Raw genomic sequence first — 21,892 nt, 5'->3', positions numbered from 1 at the left:
CAAGAGACGCTTATTTTTCCCTCCATGCGACCGTTTAATCCGGCGAAATGAAATATTAATTTTAAAACGTTCGACGAAAAATGCATGTTTTTCATATTTCTCGCATGCACGAAAAAAGAAGTCCCCTTAAAACGATATTCGTGTTCCTAAATGTTGCATACGTTTGAGAAAGTATTTTTCAAGGAAACGCTCGATGGGAATAAACTTTATGGAAAGACATATCGTGGATTGTATAAATTTGAAATAATAGAGAAAAGGTATATAAGCAGGAGGAAAATCTCGTCGGCAAAATGGCACCGTCAATCTTTTTAACCTCCAATCCCGAATTGTCCAAAACGCTCAAATCTCTTTAAATTTTCGGGTAATGGGATCTTCTTATCTCTATTCGATTAATATAATTTGCCATTAATCTATTAGGATTGTAAGATTCGCGCGCATGTGAAACATTCCTCGAGAAGAAAACAAAGAGCCACTGGAAATTCTTCGATAAAAGTTAATCGATTTTGAAAAACTGTGCATAACTAAAAGAAGCCTATCTTATTATCAGTGGTGCGTAATCAGGACTCGAAGATACGATCGCTCTCGTTAAATCAACCATGGCAAATAACATACGGGATTAATGATAGATCTTGTTTATTGATTATTGTAAAATAAAGCAAAATCTCAAGTTCCATAACTAAACTGACGTTTTCAAGTGTAAATTATTAATGGTTGGTTATTTGAAGCTTTATTAGGGTTGGATAAGAGAGATGAAACGGCTGGGTGAAAGGAGAAGTAAAAAAGGCGCACTCGAGGAGAAAATTTGAGCCGTGGAAGAGGCAATAATTTTCGACGAGTCGTTCATTGCGATTCCAAGTACTCTCGACGAAGTTAGCGGACTTTCTGGTTTCCGGATCTTCACTTACGTGACCGGACGTTTAAAATCCTCGCCAAAACCATCCGATCAAGTATGAGAAGCAGTATTCTGCGTTGCAGCTATAGTCTGGATAGGCCGGTCACGTCTCCTTGAAAATCTGGGATCAATTTTGACTCTCGGGACCATCTGCTCGCTCATTTCTGATACAGAACGATACCGATATAGCTTTCTAGCACACTTTTGCCGCCAGCTTTCAGAGACCTTTCCAACACATGTTTGTTTATGTATATATATCGAAATGGAAAACTTTCGTCTTCGAGAAAATCGATACGTTATTATAATACGTATATAGTAAACTTTGCCTCATACAACCTCATACTCATTATCCGAATAGAAGCTAACTTCCCCTGCATGAACCTGCAATTGTTCTCCCCTGAAAAGTTATAAGCTACGTTAACCCGAATGGACAATGTACAGTATTATTTCAGAATAGACACGGAACTGCTCTCTTCTATAACGAAACTACAATGAGATTGAGCAGAGCATGTACGTAAAACTTGATTTTCTGCAGAAAAATATAGGAGAAAAAAGAAGAAAGTGGAATGTATTAGTTTATAATAATTCAATTTATTATGTATATATAGCATGCTGGAAAAGGCATGCACAGCATTCAAGTTCGGTTGGCTTAATTAATCATTTGAAAGCTAGGCATTAATAATAGGCGATAATTATATCTGGTTACGGAATTAATTTTGAAATTGACAAATACTTGATAAAATGATAATAGGTCCCGTAGGAAATGAGTCTAGAATTGAAGATGAAGTTGTGGTAAAAGGGGGTGGAGGCCAAAAACTTTCAGAGAGTTACAAATGGTGATAAGTTCGAGAGGATAACGTTGAACTGGCTGGAAGTTAGTTTTGCAATGAATTTCCATGAGTGGTGAGACACGGTAGCTGTGAACTTGTTGCTTGATTTTGAATCGTCCCGTTGTCTCCTGAGTTTCTCTCTCAACTAGATTCAATTCTCTTGATTCCTTGTACGAGCACCATAAACTCGCTTATATCTACCACTTTCATTCCTATCTACTTTTCGGATTACCCCCTTATCTCGCCCCTCCTCGCCACTTTCCACACTTTGAATTTCCACTCACCTACCATAATTTCTGAGAAAACTGGCGATCTGACAGAAACGACCTCCCCTATATACTATACACATTTTCCTGGAAACCAGATGCTTAATGAGAATTTCTAATTGGAGCATAGTTTAAAAAGCAAAAATATCTCCGCTCTTTTTTTCAGCAGCTGATGAGAATATTGCTCGCATTTCTCGATATTTTCTGCCAATATACCATTTTTAGGTACTATCTTTCTGCATTTCCACTGGGACAAATTGCGAAAATATCGTTTGCTATCGCGATGGATTAAACAAAGGAAAATATTACGATTTCGAGAGGTATTATTGGATAGTCCGATGGAGCGAGGAGATTTAATTGGCGTTATTAAGTTTCATTTAGGGGCGAGTAGATGTAGGATGAACGAGAGCATTGAATTTTACGAAGATGGATCTTCATCGAGGGTGATTAATTATGTCGAGTGGTCTTTTGTTTGTGCCATTAACGAATACGACAGGAGAATTAATGTGATTAGTTGTAATGAGAGAGAGAGAAAGAGAGAGAGGGAGATAAAAAAGTGGAGTTAATTGGAAATGACAGTTTAGGGTGAGAAACATACCTGTAAGTTCTTGAAACGATGCGAGGTACAGAGGGAGCTGAGAAATCTGCTGAGCGCGCATCTCCTCGATTGCTGTGTTATCGCTGCATTCGCGGCAGCTTCCGCCATTGCCTCCCTTCCGGTGCCTAGACCCACTCCGACTTCCGACCCTCTGCCCATCTGCAAACAAAGATCGATATAGAGCCTCGCGATTACCACGATTTATTAGACGACCACCCAAACAAATCCGCTCGTTCCCTTCAATTCAATGTAACACGGTGCATAGCATAACACTCGAAACAATTCGATCTTCCATATAAATCTTATAAAAAAAAAAAATCTCCTTCCACTATTACTAATCCAACATTTCACCACAAATCCCTCCTCCTCCTCCTCCTCCTCCTCCTGTTTCCTCTTCCAACAAACATTTCGTCACCTGCAACTATCCACATCTGCATCCTTTTGTGGAAAAAAAAACTCTGATTTCATTCACGTATAGAGGTGGTGATTTAATAGAACGATAGTCAAATTACTTTTGGAAAATGTACTATAGATTTTTCGTTATCCAATCGAATGTACATTCGATGGCAATGACCGTTATTTCTGACAAATTTACGTTCAATGTTGAGGGAAACGAGTGTTTGAGCGTAGAATTTTCACGTATTAGTACATGTCAGTGGAATTAACAGATTTCTATGTGCTATATAAATTTAATTCGATTATATTGCACGTCTGGTGGGCGTATGCTCATTATTTAGTGATTTAACCTATTTATGCAATCTGCTTGAATTAAATTATTCGAAGCTATTGTAACTGATGAAAGATCGAATCGAGTAATTATGATACAATTCGCTTATTAGAATTAGCCTCGATAAACTCATAATACCATCGAGACTTAAGCCATTGTTTAGTGTAAAGGAAATTAAAGTAAAATCAATAAAATAATTACGACTAAATTAAGAATAATAGGAAATCGGATGAAAAACGAGTAGATGTTAAAACAATTGAAAATTCTTTACCGGCTCTCTATATAAAAATAACGAGTGAAACAAGAAAAAATTAGCATCCGTGGGGAAAATTCATATTTTTGTCAAGTTTATCGATTGCCCACGGTCACACATGGCATGGTAGATTTCACTGTTCTACAAATAAAACTAGTTTGGCAGATGGAGGGTGCTTCCAAAAACAAACTGGTATTGCGCATTATTAAAACAGCAATCCACATCTAAAATCCATTTATATGTATTGTATAATATCCTATATATATTATATACGTATAAGGCATAAAAATGAAGAATAGAATAGAATTTTATCGATAGGAATCAAATGACCAAGAATTTTTAAAGCTATGTAATTTTGTAAGAATTTAATAAGATATTACATTAGGGGGTGGGAGTCGATAAATCAGTAGGAAACTGAAATCTTACCGTGATAATGGATGGTCGAGGTGCCCCAGTAAAGTGTTCGATTACCTCCCAGTTGGACTTCTTGATAGGTGTGTGAGGAGTCTTGGGTGTGTTAGGGGTGTTCGGTTGCGAGGATGGTGAGGAGGTTTTGGAATTTTGCTGGTCGAGCAGCAGCTCGACACGCGGTTTGCTGGCGTCGTGGCCGCTCACGTGTTGGCGCACGCTGGCCCATCTCCTCGTCGTACGAATCGACCCACTCTTTGTCCTCGAGCCAATTTCACCCTGCAACAATAAAACGACGCACTCCTCTTAAATTCCATCGGCCCTCTTTTCATTTACTTTCTCTCACGTTTATTTCTATTCCAATCCAATTTTTACAACTTAAATTCCCACCCCTATTCTCCCCATCATTCTTTTATACGATCAATCCATTATTATTATTGTCATCAATGAGAAGCCTCTATTGATCTAATATAGAAATACGCGAAATAAAAGTGGAAGGAAGAATTCCTAGCTCCTCTCTTTTTCATTACAAAGGAGAGAAACTAAAGGGAAATTGGTTGGTAAAACTTTTGACATGGTTTTTTTATCTCAGATATTCGTAAGAAGAGACGAATGAAATCTGGGAGGCAATCAACAAAGCTATCACAGTGTAATATCACTGTCCTTAAAGGACTTTCAGTATTTCATTGTTCGCTGCAGTAGAATCCGCTGCACAAATGCATGGCTCGGTGCATAATTCCTTCAAAGGATTTACGGTACTCCGAGCCAAAACGCTTGCTCTTCCAAATAACGAAAAGGACTGCTGGAAAGAAAGCTTTTCAGTGGGTCACCTACACCACAAACAGACACAGATACTCGCACTTACGTTGCACATTTACTTTTCAAAATTGGCCAAGGACTCTTGTTCCCAATTTGAAAATTCCAATTTCTACACATCCTGTGAATGGAAAAGTAAGGAACCTTTTCTCTCGTAATTTCTTCTCCAAAGAAATAAATTATAAGCTCTCGAAGCTAAAATTCCTCACAAATCTCTATTTCCAAATGTATATCATTGACGTAGGATCGTGAATTGTAATATATATATATATATATATAAGTTGTGTATCCGAAGCAATGAAACGAAGATTGGGGCAAATTTGTAGAATAGTGGGTGGTTAATTCGTCGATAGGGTTAATGGAAGCCATAAAGGGGATGTCGTTTTAAGAGTTACAGCTGCTGCTACTTCCATAATGCACGTCGTCGTCGTCGTCTTCTTCCTCTTCTTCGATCCTAGCAGCTTCTCTTTCTCAGACACGACACGGGGAGCGTCATTGGATGAGAATCCGGCGACCTTGCCGAGTGCTTTTCCATTCAGTGTCGCATCGAGTAGCGGTCACCGAACAGAAAGTGCCAAGAAGACGAATGGAGAAATGAAAGGGCGAAACCGGATCGAGTTTTCTTACCGAAGGAAATAGAAATTTAATACGACTTGGATGTTCCTTTTGCGGCTTCGTTGACTTGGTCGCCGAAAGATGCGGCTCGGACGCACGCTTACCTTTTTATCACCTATTACGAATCCAATTGATTTTCCTCTTTATCAATCATCCCCTTACCCCCTCATACCCCGTGCTACGATTAAACCCGGCGAAACAATTGCGTCACACTGCAATTTTCGCCAACTTCATAAATCTATTAAAAAATTCTGCCAACGCTGAAAAGCTGTAAATAATTTTAATATTAAAAAGCTTCAACCTTCGACTAATCTCTTCTTTCCTTCTTTTCGCTCCAATCCCATCCTCATCCTTTTATCCCAATTGACTCGAAAGCACAAGCTTCCCAAGATAGTACATGCGAAGCTTTATTCCAAATAATTCATCACTAAACTGTACTAGCGTGAGATTTATGAATTGGAGCACCAAGAGGATAAGGCACTCTAAAAAACCATCAAAAATAAATCAGGAAAACACCTCACATATCATATTGCGGAATATTCTTATTTTAGCATCTTCAACTAATTTTCTAAATTTTCATCCTACTATAACGAAGGCTATCTATATTGGGCGAACAATTTAGATTGAATTATTCACCCCGTTCGTGATGGAATAATTCGCGTTTATATGGGCAGATGTTTGGTCAGATGCAAAACGTTCCGCGAGGTTTTATCAAAGACATTTGTATATCGAATTTGCTCGGGGCAACATTTAATTAATTCCACGTATTGTCAAACACCTGCTAATACAATAATCGTTTCTACGCATCATTCGCTTAATACGCGCGATCAGATTTTGCAGTAGGATAAACCGGCCCAATGGAATAGCCAGTACATTATTTGTTCCTGGATAGATAGAATGGCGTGAATTAATTTCTGCCTCTCGTGGTTCGTCGGACAATCAAAGTACAGACCCAACTTCCAGCCAAGGAACCTTCTAATTTCATTCTATCACGAGATCCAGCGTTTCTTTTTCCTCTCTCTCTCTCTCTCTCTCTCTAACCTACCCCTATCAATCTGACCGAACGTTATCACGTACGTTTTACGTTCCACCAAAGCAACGCCAATAAGAAGCGCGCGAGGAAAACTAAATATCTAAATCGAATTAAAAGTACCAAGCCAGAGTTTCGTACAATTTTAATCGCATGTTCGGAGTAACTTGATTTATTTATTTTTATTTTCTTAATTAATGCATTAAGGTTGTTATTTATAAGAGTTAGTTTGGATAACGCGTTGGTGAATTTTTATGGAAAATGAATAATCGGAGAATATTGTGAGGAGTTTGGCGAAATTCAGTGAGGTTTTGGTTATCTATTAGCTCTGACCATGAGAAGCAGTGCGTTTTAATTAAATCCACTGCTTTGCTGGGATCTCGTGGATTCCGTTAAAGCTGCGGTGCATATATAATATTACGTGGTTCGATACACTTCCCGTTTCGTTAATTAAACCCTTTTCCATCCGTTGCTTGTGATTGGTAGTCGGAAAACCAAGGGAAAACATCGGTCCCGATTTTCCTCCTATTGTCACGAACGTTTCGTGTCGATAGCGATAATTCGGTACTCGCATTAATACGAAAGGAGCGATAAATTTAGTTTGTTTTGCATTGGTCGCACGTGCATGCTTCCGGTATACTAAGAGGTGTGTGCAATAAAGCTCTTGGTCGAAAATACTAACGAGAATGCAATGGTTCGGGGTAATGCAAGTTTAAAATTGTTCGCGGTGAATTTTCGAAAAAGAAAAAATAAAATTGGGAGATAGTTTATCGATGAATCATATACAGACAGAATCAGAAATTGCAAATTCACGATTATTGTCAAATAATATTCACCAACGTTGTTAGGACATTATTTCTGGCAAATTTCTCTCATTTTAACTTTGCATGCATCTGCGTGCAGGTCTTTGTATTTCTGCTTCCATTCCAATCGTTTTGAAAAACATTATCAAAATCAAATTTTCTAAAGTAATAAATAAAATGGTATTTCTTGTAAATATACTGAACAATTGGATTTGTCAATTTTTTTTATTAAATTGCCGATGTAAGTATAATTGTTAAAATTATCAAGCGATTCCATCGAAGTAAGAATCTTCAGTGATATCGTACACAAAAAATATCAAATAACAGATTATCTCAGGTATTCGAGTGGTATTTCTCGGGTACGACTACAATTTTTCATAAATTGAAAATTGCATATGCCGTGAAAAACGCAAAGAATTCGCAAAGCGAACGAATTGTTAACAAATATCGTCTAACTGTTTAATTCTGACGAAAAAATCGATAAGTTAACATTATGAAGTTAAAATTGACAGTTTGTATATACCACAAAACTTTTAATAGTCTTTTTATCAGTTGTAGCGAAATTAATGTGACTGTTATGAGCATCTGGAGTCACGCGCAAGTCCAGCTGAAATTAATTTCTGAAGTACAAAATTGGTGTATATATAATATTCTACAAACAACAAATTACTCTTTTTTCACAGGATTACGCATTAACTGGAAGGGACTACCTGGGCGAGAGTGTCTTAAAAAAAAAGAGCGTATCAGAAAAACTGTATCTAAGTTTTTTGGATCTGCTGGCAAGTTTTGCAGTTTCATCGTCAAGAAATTAATTAACCGAACGACACGACAGAAAGGAGGAGAAGGAAATGGGTAGAAAGAGCTAACCCTCTTGATATATTCCCTCGAGACTGCCAATCTTCTTTTTCTTCGCGAGTACTTTTTCTCGCGTATGCTTCATCGAGTATTCAACGAGTGTTCTTGGTGCTCGACACTGCTTTTGCACTACCCCCTTCTCTCATATCTTATTCACGCATATCATCCATAGATCCAGCTTCATAAATGCATCTGCAATATCAACTGCAGAGATAACGCACTTCTCTTTCACACATATTTTATAAATCTGTGTCACTTTTAGCGTTATTCTCAACGCGTCAGCGCCACTTTAATCTCGCACTCGTCCTGCTTGTGTGTGCCGCCTGACTCCAAAACTCTCTCAAATTTACAATCCCCTCCCTCCGGCTGCCCCGTTTGTTTATTCCTATCGACTAAAAAATAAAAAGAGCGGAAGCGTTTAATGCATGCAGGCCTGCAGACCACTATATACGAATCAACACAAATTGCTGGAGTATTTTAATTCACTATATTCGGGACCGAATAAATAGTTCCAAATTTGACAAACTTTGCAGTATTGCGAATCTTCTCGATTATTTAAAATTTTGACTGGTATTATTAATTTTTCGTGAATTTATTTATTGCAATTCTGTCAATAGTATAAATGATTGTGCTTTAAACGAGTATTATGAAAATTTGAGAAAAAGCTGCGCTGACCGCTAAATTTTTCAGTTATTAGATCAGCGTTTAAAGTAAATTTAGCACGTAGCAATGCTGATTATAAATGCAGCTTAATTGTCGGAATTAAAAAATGAGGATGGCGAGTGCGTTTAGCACAGACCACGATACATCTGTTTACACTATACAGATGTAATATACTAGGTGGAGAAATCATAATAGTTTGGTTGATTACATGTAGTAATCAACAAATAATATTACTTATCCTATGAAGAAAAATAAGCGTGGTAACAAATTTTCGCGATACTTTTCTTTTTAAATTGCTGTGATTCTTTATGGACTGTTTGAAAGAAGCATAACTTTCTTTACAATTTTTGGAAATTTTACAATTACGAGTTATTGGCTTGTGTTATTAAATTTCATATGTCACAGATAATATTTTTATTTCAGTAAAAATACGGTACACTATGCTGCCAAATAAAATAGAAAATATAAATGCCACTTATTACTTTCGAGGAAACACTACAAGTTTGATGGAGTTTTTTTTTGACATTGTAACAAAATACTAATGAGAGCTTAATTAGGTCTTCACAAGCTATCATATTAATGGGAAGCTGCTTGGTAAAGGAGTTTTCGAATATCCATGTAAGAAGACAAAGGATTCGAAGATTGATACATGTATATATAGAAAAGGTAAAAGGCTATCTTCTATTTTGGTGTCTGAAACAGTCGACGCTTTTCAAAGTCCAGTAAGCTTTCGAGCTGTGAAAGGTAGCATGGAAATTTGAGTTATAAATGTAGAATGACTAACCAGGTAAGCTTTCATAACAGAAAATAAACTCACGAAATTTCTAGTTGAAATTTAATTCTTTTTTAAATTGATGGACAATTTCACCAATTTTATATGTCAGTTTTAACTGTATAATTTTCCCTTTAATGGTACTGTCATTTCAACATGCTTATCGATAATTTCACGTGGCGTCGGATAATTTCCAAAACACGTCCGAACGCACAACTTAAAATACACATAAAGCAACGATACTCCATAACCTCAAAGGTATCAAAGTTTGACACCGAAAGTTTGTCAAGCTCTGACATAATTACAGAAGCAATTACAATTTACATAATCGATTCCCACGTTATTAATTATGGAAAACTATTTTTTCAAACGAAATATCAACACGAAGGAAACTGAAGGACATTGTTATATGGATACAGAGGCGTGTGTTACTGTCAATTTCGCCCAAACAATTTTTTCTCGGTCCTAACAAAAAAGAGAAAGTTATTACCTGGACCATTATTAAACAATACGAGGACACAATTGGCCTTCTGAAAATAGCAGTCTCGATTTGCCCCAAGTATAATAGTAATGTCCAAACTGAATAATAAGTCGATTCGTGCGGAATCCAATAAAATCCAACAATGTTGTATTTCATTTCCATACGCATTGTTTTAATTGACTCCAAACATATCGCACTGAAGCTATACCTAATTTGACTATGGATAAAAATATCCGAGCGTTGACAAAACGGGCTCCAATTATGCGTCTTTTCCGTTTCATGTATATTCTACAGCTAGATATGCAGTACGTGAAAAACAATATCACAAAACTCCTTTTATAAAAGAGGGGACGCATGGTGTATGCAAAATTGTGACACATGCAAGAACGGTTTAATAAAACACAAATCATTTTAGTAATAATTATTATATATATATATATATATATATATATATATATATTAGCTGATTGGTGATAGAATGAATTACCTGGTGACTTCTGCGACTGCCGCGAAGACTGAGCCGGTGGCTCCATTCGCGTTTTGGGAACTCCACGCCGTACTTATCCATTTCTGTTTATTCTCGTGCCGTTGCTGGAAAGCCCTCTTGGGCAATGCTTCCTTCTTCTCGGCTACTCCATTCTCGTTCTGGAAGAAACAGTAAACAATCTAAAATAACACCTGTCTCTCTCAAACCAACGCAGAGTCCTCTCATGCAACAGTTTAAAAATATTTATCCTCTTATTTTTCTATTTTCTTTCAGTTTCCAGTTTCCATTCAGCTCTATTAGAGCAAAAGTTGAGTCAAAAAACACACGTCAATCATGCTAAGCGGAGTGACGGAATAATTGGGTTCTATTTTCGAGAGAGGATGAGACGCGAGATGAGAAAGGGCTACGTGCTCGAGTCGCTGGGAAATGATAAGAAAATCTAAAAGAAAGGAGAAGTATTCTCGGATAGCTCGCGATGTTTATTTCTAAGATTCTGCGAGGTTTTCGTCGTTAAAGAAGGAAATCTAATTTTGCACAGGTAGCGTAATCGTTAAGAGTACAGAATACTGTCGTCCCGGGACGTATCTCGTTTCAACTCTGTCAGCTACCTTTTTCTACATCGTTTGCAGCCCGTTTTCTCAAGGAAGTAGTCCATTGAAAGCTCCCACGCCCTTTTCCTCCTCTCCACTCTCTATCGCCTCGAGAGTAATTTTGAAGGACCTAGAGAAAAAAAAATATATCCACCCGCGCAGAAATATTTAACATCTTCTATCCCTTTTTTCTTCCTATCAACTTCCGTAAATTTTAATGTTCTATGAACCTTTATCACAAACCTTTGCGAAATATTCATCAGTGGGGTTTGTGCAAAATTCAGAGGACCCTTTTGATAACTATAGTTTTTACTTTTGTTCAACATATTTTGATTAAGCTATAATTGGATGGTGTTTCGCAATAATGAGCCAAGCTACAATTATTATATTGTTTCGAGACACTTATAAGCAAATAGTCAATCTATTATAAATATCTATTGACGTGATTATCGGTTGACTAATTCGTTAGTAGATGACATATTGTGGTCCGAATAAACTCTTTTATACATTTTTGCTCGTTATAGGGTGAGAACCTACAAGTGTATATACAGCTGCATAAATCATTATTTCTAAAAATATGGGTTAACTCGGCATTGCTTAACATCGTCCAATTAAAAATAAAAATGACCGATCGTTGTACTTATAAGGGGAAGATTACACTTTTCATGTAAATATGGTCTTTAGTGAAACGCTATATAAAAAATATTAATTCACGTAAGTTGACTAAAGAAATACGAAACTTTTTTTTTAATTATCTACCGAAGCGATTAACTGTAATGACAACGAATGAAACATGTAAGTCAATAAAACCCGTTGATAATTATTGGAAAATGCATCCTGCTCGATGCTTTTTCCAATGCGAATTGGTATGTCCGTGTAAGCCGACAGATATCGGCAAACAGAATACGAAATTTGTTACGTGGCTCTCAGAATTGAAAGACGAGAGATAGCGTAGTAACGATTTATCCCTATAGCTATACACATATATATGTAGGTATCCCGTACACAGCACACGCTGCGAATGACTGTTTTCAATTTGCCACGGATCTTTCAACCCCACTCTTTTCTATAGCGTGCCAATTAACCCATCTGATAAAAGCTAGTCGAAGCAAAAGAAATCTAACAACTTCGCATCTCGTTTATCTCGCTATAATTCACTTGTACTATTACGGAATTTTAAAGGCATCCGATAAAAATGTTCGGAGAACTATAGAAAAGCGATGTTGACGCTGGCACAATCTATACACGTTTTGTTATAATTATTGATTTTTAAGATCGTATAATTCGTTTTATTCATTGTTATATATTATACATTGTAAGATGCTAATTGTTGATTGTAATTTCTTCAGGATTATCTTTGATCGCTAATTGACCGATTTGAGGAGGTACCGACATAATATTATGTGACATATTTAAGCGATTAAATTTCATGCACACATTCTGATAAAACTTCTTCTGGTAAAACTGCGTTTTAGCTACGTCTGTTTATAAGATATTTTTATTATTATATAGGATGAAACGATAACGATATTGTGAAAACGAAATGATGTGAAACGGGCCAGATTTATACACTCGCAGGCTTTATTTGAATTAAGAATGAATTATGCATGTAAACGTGTTCTCGATAGTTTATTCAAAAGAGGATTGGGCTGTAAAGTTCCAAACCAATATTGATACACCTTTATTTTCCCTAGAATATTGAAAAAAAAATGAGGTGAGGAAAAGCCTATACTCGATTTATTATAATTGATTTATGAAATAATATGCGATAAATCAGGGCTTTATTTATAGTCCGCATCAAGCAAAGTATTTTTACACGTTCCACCTATCAGCAGCAGACGTCTGGCTGGTTCAAAAATACTTTTTATAAATTCTGTTGTTATTGTATCTTGTTTACAAGTTCATAAGTGGAATTTTACTTCCACGTTGAAAGCACAGCTTGGTACGGTGGTGTAGTTTGGATAGTTTGTGCTTTACAAAATAAGTTTACACTTCAGTAGAGAGAGAGAGAGAGAGAGAGAGAGGAGTGTCTGCTGCTGGCATGTGCGTACCTTCTGCCCGAAAGGTTTTTGAGACGAATTGAAAAAAGTACTAATAATACAACAAGTGTCAATGATACGTGAATTTCTTCTTAAATAAGTGCAATGGTCGGAAATTTGAGCAATCAAGAGAGCAATATTCGGTGGAACAGTTGGGCTCATTAGTATAGAGGCAATTTGACAGGAGGATCAGCCTTGTGATGCCTCGTTTAGACGACGTGGAGCATGTCGAACAAGTTGGAACCCTCGTGAATCGACTGGCGACTTGCCTAACTAATCGCAAATAGCTATACCACGCATGACGTTACTATAAATCCTAACGCCTTCTATAATCAACATCACCCACCTCTCCTAATCCTACCAAAGTCTATCGCTAAATCAATCAATGAATTTCCGAAAAAATGCAAAAGTAATATTTTTCATAAATTCGACTAATTTCAACTTAAAAGTGATTTATAAGTTGGTGCAAAGTGAAAAATAATAGAAATGCAAATTAACTGTGGCAATTGATGTAGAGAAGGATTTTTCAACTAACTGGAATAAACAAAGTTTTGGATAGTAAAATTTTAGATTAAAAAAGTTTTCAAGATAGGGCAAATAGCAAATTTTATTGAGCTACGCTGCGTTAACAGGAATGTCGATTAGTAACATATTACAGTACTTTTGAAATACGCTAATCACTCTATAATTTTCTATAAGGAATCTAGCATGAAATACGATCAGATAGAATTAAAAGCCCCGTCAATTATAAAAGAAAATATGATCCGTTGGATAATTGATCCTAAAATGTTTTCTTCTACACTATTAGTACTGAGTCATTGATCATTTTATAAGGAAAATTAATGATCCATTATATGAATCATTATACTATTACAAGAAAAAAATGAATTTTCTATTATAATTAATAAAGCGAAATAAAGAAATCTTTGCAAAGCCTTCAATCAACACAAAAAACCATTCGCAAATTCGAGCAATATTTATAATTTCATTTGTATAATATCAATCATGCATATTACTATGCCATCATTCTATCTTTAGCATTTTAGCATCCTATCCTTTCAACTTAGTCAGATATCATTATTTTTATCAGGATTAAGGTTTTAACCTTTTATAGAATATTCATTTAAAAGCCAACTTATTACTATCAATTTGAAATTAGACATTTAATATTATTTGTTAATAGATAAACGATAAAAATAATATATTAAAAACATATCAATGACCTATAACCACAAGATAAGCTAAAATCATGAAAAGTGGTAAAATGCTGAACGGAAAAATTATTCGATTATATTCCGACTACGCTCGATAATAAATTAAAGTTTAGTTGAAACTAATAATAAGAAGGCAGCATTTAGTAAAAGGTTTCGTGCGCTCTAGAATTATTAAAGCAACAATGCTGCTATCGAGGCTTTAGTTTCTTCAATGTAGGCTGCACAGCTAAAATTAAAGTATCGACGTAGGAAAATCTACAAAATTATGTTAACTTGTCATAGTGCATTATTTACGCCTCACGATTACTGTGATACATCTAATAATTCATTAAAATGAAATAAGCTGTTATATTATAAAATATTCGTTTGGAAATAAATTTCTCTGATTTTGATTTAGCTTTGATTTTCTAGTTTAACCGTGGCAACGCTATATTCTGCAAATTAATCAATGGAATTTGTGGTTCTGGAGAAATGTTTTTGCATATACAACACGTATATTTAGATTGTTGTACGAGCGATTTGGTGGAACGTATTTCAAGCATGAGTATCGAATCAGAGTTTCGAATTTTGGTTCTGTTCTAAACATTAGATATAGTACGCATCTATAATAAGTCTAGCGTTTGAATGTGACAATTGACTTATAGTTGTCAAGGATAATCTCGATATAAACAAATCATAGATGGCATGTAGCAATCATTTCCTGCACGTCTCTATAGCTAATGTCCATTGGCATTCCGATGTAAATGACCTCTTCTACCTGAGCCGAAGCAGTTTCGCGTTATAAAAATAAGTCGAGTGACTGGGTCTAATCGATTTCTCCGTCCAAGCTTAATAGTCGTGTACAATGTTACAAAAGAATTCCGTCAGACACAGTTTTTAACGAAAACCAAAACTTTTCACTCAACATCCTTCATATTTTATTTGAGCTATTCCAAGACAGCCGCAGCAGCTAACTTCTCGAATATTAATAAAACTTGGTAACAGCCCATTGTGTCTTAAACCTCTCTCGCTTTTCGGACCTCTCTAATAATGCTTCAATCGTCTATATTTGTATTTTTATGGAATTTCAAAAGTTCCGACTTTTCTCTCTAATGTGCAACCTCTCGTAGATCCATCGTCATCGTTCCAGCAGATATCAAATTTATGGATCAAGTAGAGTCTGCGCTTTATTTCCAAAGTTACAGTTTGGTCGGCCACTTAATTGCTCGCCAAGACGCGCTTTGCAATATACTATTATGGCTTTACGAATTCCGCTCATGAGGATAAAATTTTACAAGGAGGACGCTCGATTCACCTCCGTCATCACGTATTAGTATAGAATATATCCACACTTAATATTTAATATTACTGTCATGAAATCGTATGATGGCTGCCGGAATGAATTCCTTCCTGCATATTATCGAGCTTAAGACAGATATCGAAGAAAATTTGTCTTCATTCCTATAAGTTTTTATTTCCAAATAAATCTTTTCGCGTAATAATCACATTTTTTAATACCACTGAGTTTCATGGGAAGAGAGATAAAATATTGGACAGATATTATACCTTTACTCAACGTTGAGTCGAGCCATAAAGTCCATTTCTATAGTGTCATGAAAGTGAGTGAAAAGTTTGCTAGATTTTGTCAAGCGTTTGTGGGAGAAACTTTACACGAGATGGAGGAGCGTGCTGCCATCGATTTTATATACAAGACGAAGAGGGAAAAGGTTCTTATGTATCGCTGTCCTAGGCAGGATAATGACTTTGGCACTTCTTGTAGCCGTTATTGTAACAAAAGAGAAATGGAGAGACGAGTGTTAAAAAAATATAACAGAGGCTCATGCTGGGTATTGTTAATGCTTCGTTGGGAAATTAAGGCAAAGAAGGTCAAACGTCGAATAATTGTTGGTATATATATTAGAGTAACGGACCGCGCCGTGGTAGCATTCAAAAACTGTTGGCTTTGTTTATTGGATCGAGACTGATTAATTTGGAATTTGCTACCATTGTGTGCGCGAGGTCCTTTACCCCATTTTATTTATCGTTGCCCCATGTAGGATAATGACTTTGGCACTTTTTATAGCAGCTGCTAACAAAAGAGACACTGAGACAGAGAGAGAGAGAGAGAGACGAGTGTTTAAAAGAGAAGAGGCTCATGGTGGCTATCGTTGCTGCCTAGAAAATAAGGGAGCGAACTGAGCGAAGGGTCAAACATTGAATAACTATCAAGAGACATTAGAATAACGAACTGCGAAAGCTTTTAAAAACTCTTTGGTTCCGTTTATTGGATCGAAACTGATTTAATTGGAATCTGCGTCGGTATTAACACAGTTTGAAATTACTACGGGGCTCTCCTCTCCATCTCCCCTCACACTGGGTCACGTATCGTAAGCTTATGACCACTGTTTACGTAAATAGTAGCAAACACGTGCATCCTTAAGCTCATACGCGGAAATGTATATATATATATATATATATAATACGCTTTAAATCTCTTCGGTCAGACGTAACATTAATTACCCACGACGACTGCGATGAGCTAAAAGCTTTACGTCCCCATATGATACACCGTAATCACTTAGCTGAACGCAAAGATGTACCACAAATCGCTCAGTTGTTTGAATATAATGACCAATGTGAAATAAACTATTTAAATGATTTTCTTTTATCCCTTGACAAATCACTCAGATTCACTAACCATTTCACAATAATTCACGTTCAGTGGACAATTTTCGTCAATAATCTTTTTCTGCATTATAAGAATATATTTATGTATCGTTTATATGTATATTGTATTGTCTCTTAGAAATGATCTCTCTCTCTCTCTGATTTTCTCTCCTTCGAATTATAAAAATATTATTTTCTCATGTAAAAATGCTTTCTCCTATTTCTGGATCTGATGGAAAGATTATTACGTTTTTATTCAAAGTCGATCAGTAATTTCCTATCTTTAGCAGATACAATATTGTTTTTACCGTAAATCATTCTATTTTATTATCGTGCGTGAAACGACTAAAAATCATATTTTGATTGATGGATGAATAATTAAACTCCGATAAGATAAGAAAATAAGTTTTTTACGATTGAATTGATAAAAAAACAAATGCAGGTTGGAATCCCAAAGAAGTTTAGTGAAAAAATGTGCTTTTGAAGTTTTTTAATAACAATAATACCTGTATGATTCATCACGCGAAGTAACAGTTTTATTTTCGGAATTTGGTATAATTGAAACATGAATATCTTATTTGTTTGCTCCATCGAAAATCGTTGAAATCATTATTATTGGGTTATGAAATAATTTCCTAAATTACTTCGAAAGCTGATTACACGATAAAATTTAATTAGTTAAATTTGTGATGACATGGAAACAATTGAAATGAAAAGGAGTCGATCTTGTAGATAAATTTTTATAGTGAAACAGTGTAAATGTGTATGATGCTTGAATCATTGACCTCGTGCAATACTTTGTCGCTCACGAAATCGCTAACTTAAGGCCAGTGCACATGCAAGAAGCAGAACTTACTCGGATAAATCGACCAATCAAGGATATCATGTGCATACGTAATCAAATAACAACAGAGAGAAGAAATGTTGACCTCCTTCGTGTCGTTCAACTTTCTCTCTTCCCCCCCCCCCCCCCTTTGATACCAACTCTGCCAAATGCTGTGTTGCTAAAACTATATCCCCTATAAAATATTCCCTCCAAATAGATGAGCCATAGAGTATCGAGCTTATTTCCAAGCAAAGCTCTTGGGGAAACATACGATCTTACGAATAACAATTACCTATAACTAACAGAATTTTCATAAAATAACAATAAGCATCGTACCAATTTAATGATTCTTATGCCGCATTTCCTCCTCCTCCTCCTCCTCCTCGTCTTTCTCTTACGTAAGGAAAAGTTACAGTTATTTATATCTTTTTGCTAAAAGGTTTCATAAAAGCTCTCACCCAACGAACGATTGTTTTTTTTAAAAAAAATGTTCTTTTTTGTGAAAAATAATGAATCTTCAGTTTAAGATAATGAATAATTAATATTTTTCATGTAGCTAGTATGCTTTAAAGATAGCTATTCTTCAGCGTTTGAATTATAAAACACTTCACAGGTTTTAAGTAAGGTCTACATAGAAGCTTAGCTATAAGAAACATCACATTATAGTAGGAATAAAGTGATGGCATTGACTTATTCCCTGACGTATCAGGTGTAGGTAGTTGAAAAAAATTGAGCGCATTCCGCTTGAATGCATCGTCAAACAGTCGTATCTCTCGCTATTCCCAAGTAGCCAGGTGGAAAAAGAAAAATCTCATTTTCAAAGCTTATTTCCTTCTTTTTTATTTTGTTTAATATTTAAGAACTTAAACTTTCTGATTATCCTCGATATGACAATATCACGTTTAAAATATAAATTCCTAGAGCAGAAATATTTGCTTTTTTCTATTACCAAAAGCCTCTATATAAAATTGATTTGTTTCGAAAATTGTTCGAGGACCGTCAATTGTCTGTGGAAAAGTGCATTGTCAGGCAGAGCCGTGTGGAGAAAGGAAACAATTTTTTATGTTTTCGACGAATTCAAACATTTCGATGGACAATAGATTGCCTCTTTAGTAAACATCGAACGACGCTTGAAAACTAAAAGTGCCCCCCGTCCGTATCGTCTTAAACGATAATTAATGATGCTGCTATATAGATAATTGTGCTATATATACTCTTCAAGATTTATTCCTCGGTGTATTATACAAAGGATAATCTCAAAGATGAAAGTTTATATATGAAAAGTTCAAACCATACCTACCTCTCGTCTTTCGATAAATTCTAGTCAAATTTAGTACGAAAAGTTTAATTCTTTCTTTAATCAATCTTTTACAAAATAGATTAAAAAGAGGGGTTTTTACGAGAACTGATATTTCTGATAACAAACAAAATGTTTACCGATGACAAAACGTGTAAAAAATGTATAGCCAGTAATCTCCCAGCTTTTTAATATAATTCGTATTCTTGAGATAATTCTGTAGTATCATGAAATGTGTAGGAGGTTTTAACAGTGCGAACAAACCTAAAGCTTAGAGATCTTTGTAGACTTGGCTATACAATCAGGACAACTTTCCCACAGGTATAGCATCAGTATGAAACTCCAGCGGCGATAATTAATGATAAGTAGCCGTTCGATCGGTGAATTTAGGGATGCTAATAGCTCTCCAAGTTGGAGCAACAAATTGAATATTCTGTACAGCCGTGTTGATTCCAGATATAGAACGGAACGTTCACCACTGACACGTAGACGCAAACATAACATACAATTATATGAATCTCTCGCATCTAAATATAATGCAGCTTGATGGATTGCTCGACCGCTGACACATTTTCCCCACAATCAATATATTAGAAAAGTTACGTAATGCTGCTTGAAAATAAGCTGGGATTATCGCTTTCCATGCACGGAAGCATGCAAAACTGGTAGATTAAATTTATTGGCTGCGGTAATTAATACTCTTACAATTATCATCGTTATGGGCAAAAATACTGTATTTGACCATTCCACTGACTCTATACACATATACACACAAACGAGTTTACATTGTACCTTTTGGAAGTCGATAAGCCCTTATCAAAAGGAAATATTGCTACGAGCTTGGGACGTAACAATACTTATGTGTTTTGAGCAATTGTTGGAAATGAATAGTCAGATTTGGGAGAAACTTTTGAAAAACAGCACACTATAAGTATCGTGGCAATCGGAGATAAGAGCAATGTTATAATGGCATAAAGTTTCAGATATAGCAACGCGGGAACACAAAGGTTTCTGATGTCATATATGTATGCATATAACGATACACATAAGGGGCAATAGAGTGCTCTCTTCATTCGAATTTATGCTTGCTTTCGTTTGACTTTCCTGGCGCCTATTTTATTGCAATATCGTCCGCAAGAAAGCCCTAATCTTTTTCGTCAAGAAAATAGTCTTTTGCGAGAAGCCGCATCAAAATCATAATTAAATGTTCAATTTTATTATCTGAGAAGCTGGATGTAATCATAAAGCTACAAATGTGTTCTTTTAAGGAAGAAAAACTTTTTCTTAATTTACAGTTACATTAATAATGTCTAATATCTGATATCGCGTGATTGAAGTAAAATATCATATGAAACATACGGACTAATGGAACAACTTGGAAAATGAGTCTTGTGAGATATTCAGCGAAAGAGATAAAGGATTCATAAAGGTAAGAGGTTGGTCAACAAAAGGTTTTTATGCTTTTCTACCGACAGGCTTTACATTATTTTATTTATTGCTTCGGTAAGCGCCGTGTTTCTACATATACAAAAGGATTACACGCGTGTATTAATGGTTCGGTAAGAACGGGCAAAGTGACAGAAACTACTCTTTGAAATATACTATGCATAGGAAAGCAAACATGGGGTGTACTTTGACAAACAAACACTCCTTATCCACTGGGTGACTTACGAACATCCACTTGCTTTGCCCATTCTCTCTCGCTCTACTTTCTATTCCTTCCTGACTGATCTTTTTTTAGAATCCACCTATGAAACTCATCTGGACTCGTTGTTTTGTACACAATGGATAATAGGAAATCTCATAACTATTTGCGATACGAAGTCGGAAGTTTCCGTTAGCTTTGATCATGCTCCTCTCTTCAGAGAATAGTTAATCGTAATTTAAAAGCTTATGGATTATTTTGTATCCCGGATTTCCATTATTCCAATTTCTTCTCGGTCGATCCCTCATCTCGATAAATCGACTCGATCCAAATACCAAGTTTATTTTCCATCCTCATTTATTAGCTCTCTTTCAACGTTCTATTTATTTTTGCCAACAAATTATAATCCTTCAATCATCAATAGTCCTTGTTGGACGAGTATTAAAACGACGCTTTGCGTCTGACTAAAATACAATCGTACTACTGCTGGTAAATCTCCAGTCATTTATTACAAGCGTATTGTATTGTTTCGTTCGCAGCAAAATGCTCGAGAACCTTCTGACAAACAAATTAATATTACCGAAAGCTAATTAACGGTATTCTAACTGCAACGAAGCTTACAGGAAATTAAACATACGTTGCAATTTAAAAGTGTTACTTTAGAGTATTCTAACACAGTTTGCAATCGTGCGTAATAATGAAATAATTGAGCGTACAATTAAGGAAGATATTGATCTCCGGTGAATCTGAAATTTATTTCCGAAGATGAGATTTTTAAGTGGAAGAACTCTATTTCGACGAGGCGAGGTTGTTCCTGTCAATGTCTTTCAAGGAGAAAAGTTCGTTTGTAGAATGCCTTAAAATACAAAGTAGCTCTAAGTCAATGAGTCCATTGCGTTCTGTTATTTTCGTACGGGGCAAGTTGCAAAGTGCCGACAGACGTTTCATCAGTGTTGAGGAGTGAACATACATCACGTTGGTATTCTCAACTTTAAATAATCACCAAAGTGAATATTTTGGATTCCGCACTATCTTTTCGGATTTCAATAATATTAAATGGTTCAAAGAGGATTTTGACGAGATGGAAAACGCTTTACAATTTGGATATTATTTGAATATTGAGAATTCGTAATAGTAAA

The 21,892-nt window shown here is 35.7% G+C and overlaps 1 protein-coding gene across 1 annotated transcript in view; it reads right to left on the bottom strand.

Moving 5' to 3' along the window:
- LOC136784200 (adenylate cyclase type 6-like) overlaps positions 1 to 21,892 on the bottom strand; it is a 79,181-nt gene that overhangs the window by 55,239 nt on the left and 2,050 nt on the right. The window contains exons 2-4 of the mRNA XM_066744728.1: positions 10,497 to 10,654; positions 3,993 to 4,253; positions 2,587 to 2,745 (exon numbers count right to left, since the gene is read on the bottom strand). Of these exons, the coding sequence (XP_066600825.1) occupies positions 2,587 to 2,745; positions 3,993 to 4,253; positions 10,497 to 10,577 (501 nt within the window). The 5' untranslated portion in view covers positions 10,578 to 10,654. The remainder of the gene's footprint in view (positions 1 to 2,586; positions 2,746 to 3,992; positions 4,254 to 10,496; positions 10,655 to 21,892) is intronic.

The sequence above is a fragment of the Prorops nasuta genome, unplaced genomic scaffold, assembly GCF_024137725.1.
Source record: "Prorops nasuta isolate Cenicafe-Biocafe unplaced genomic scaffold, Cenicafe_Pnas_1.2 PNAS00050, whole genome shotgun sequence".
NCBI lineage: Eukaryota > Metazoa > Arthropoda > Insecta > Hymenoptera > Bethylidae > Prorops > Prorops nasuta.
Note: the sequence above shows the minus strand (reverse complement) of the source record. Positions and strands in the feature narration are given on the sequence as shown.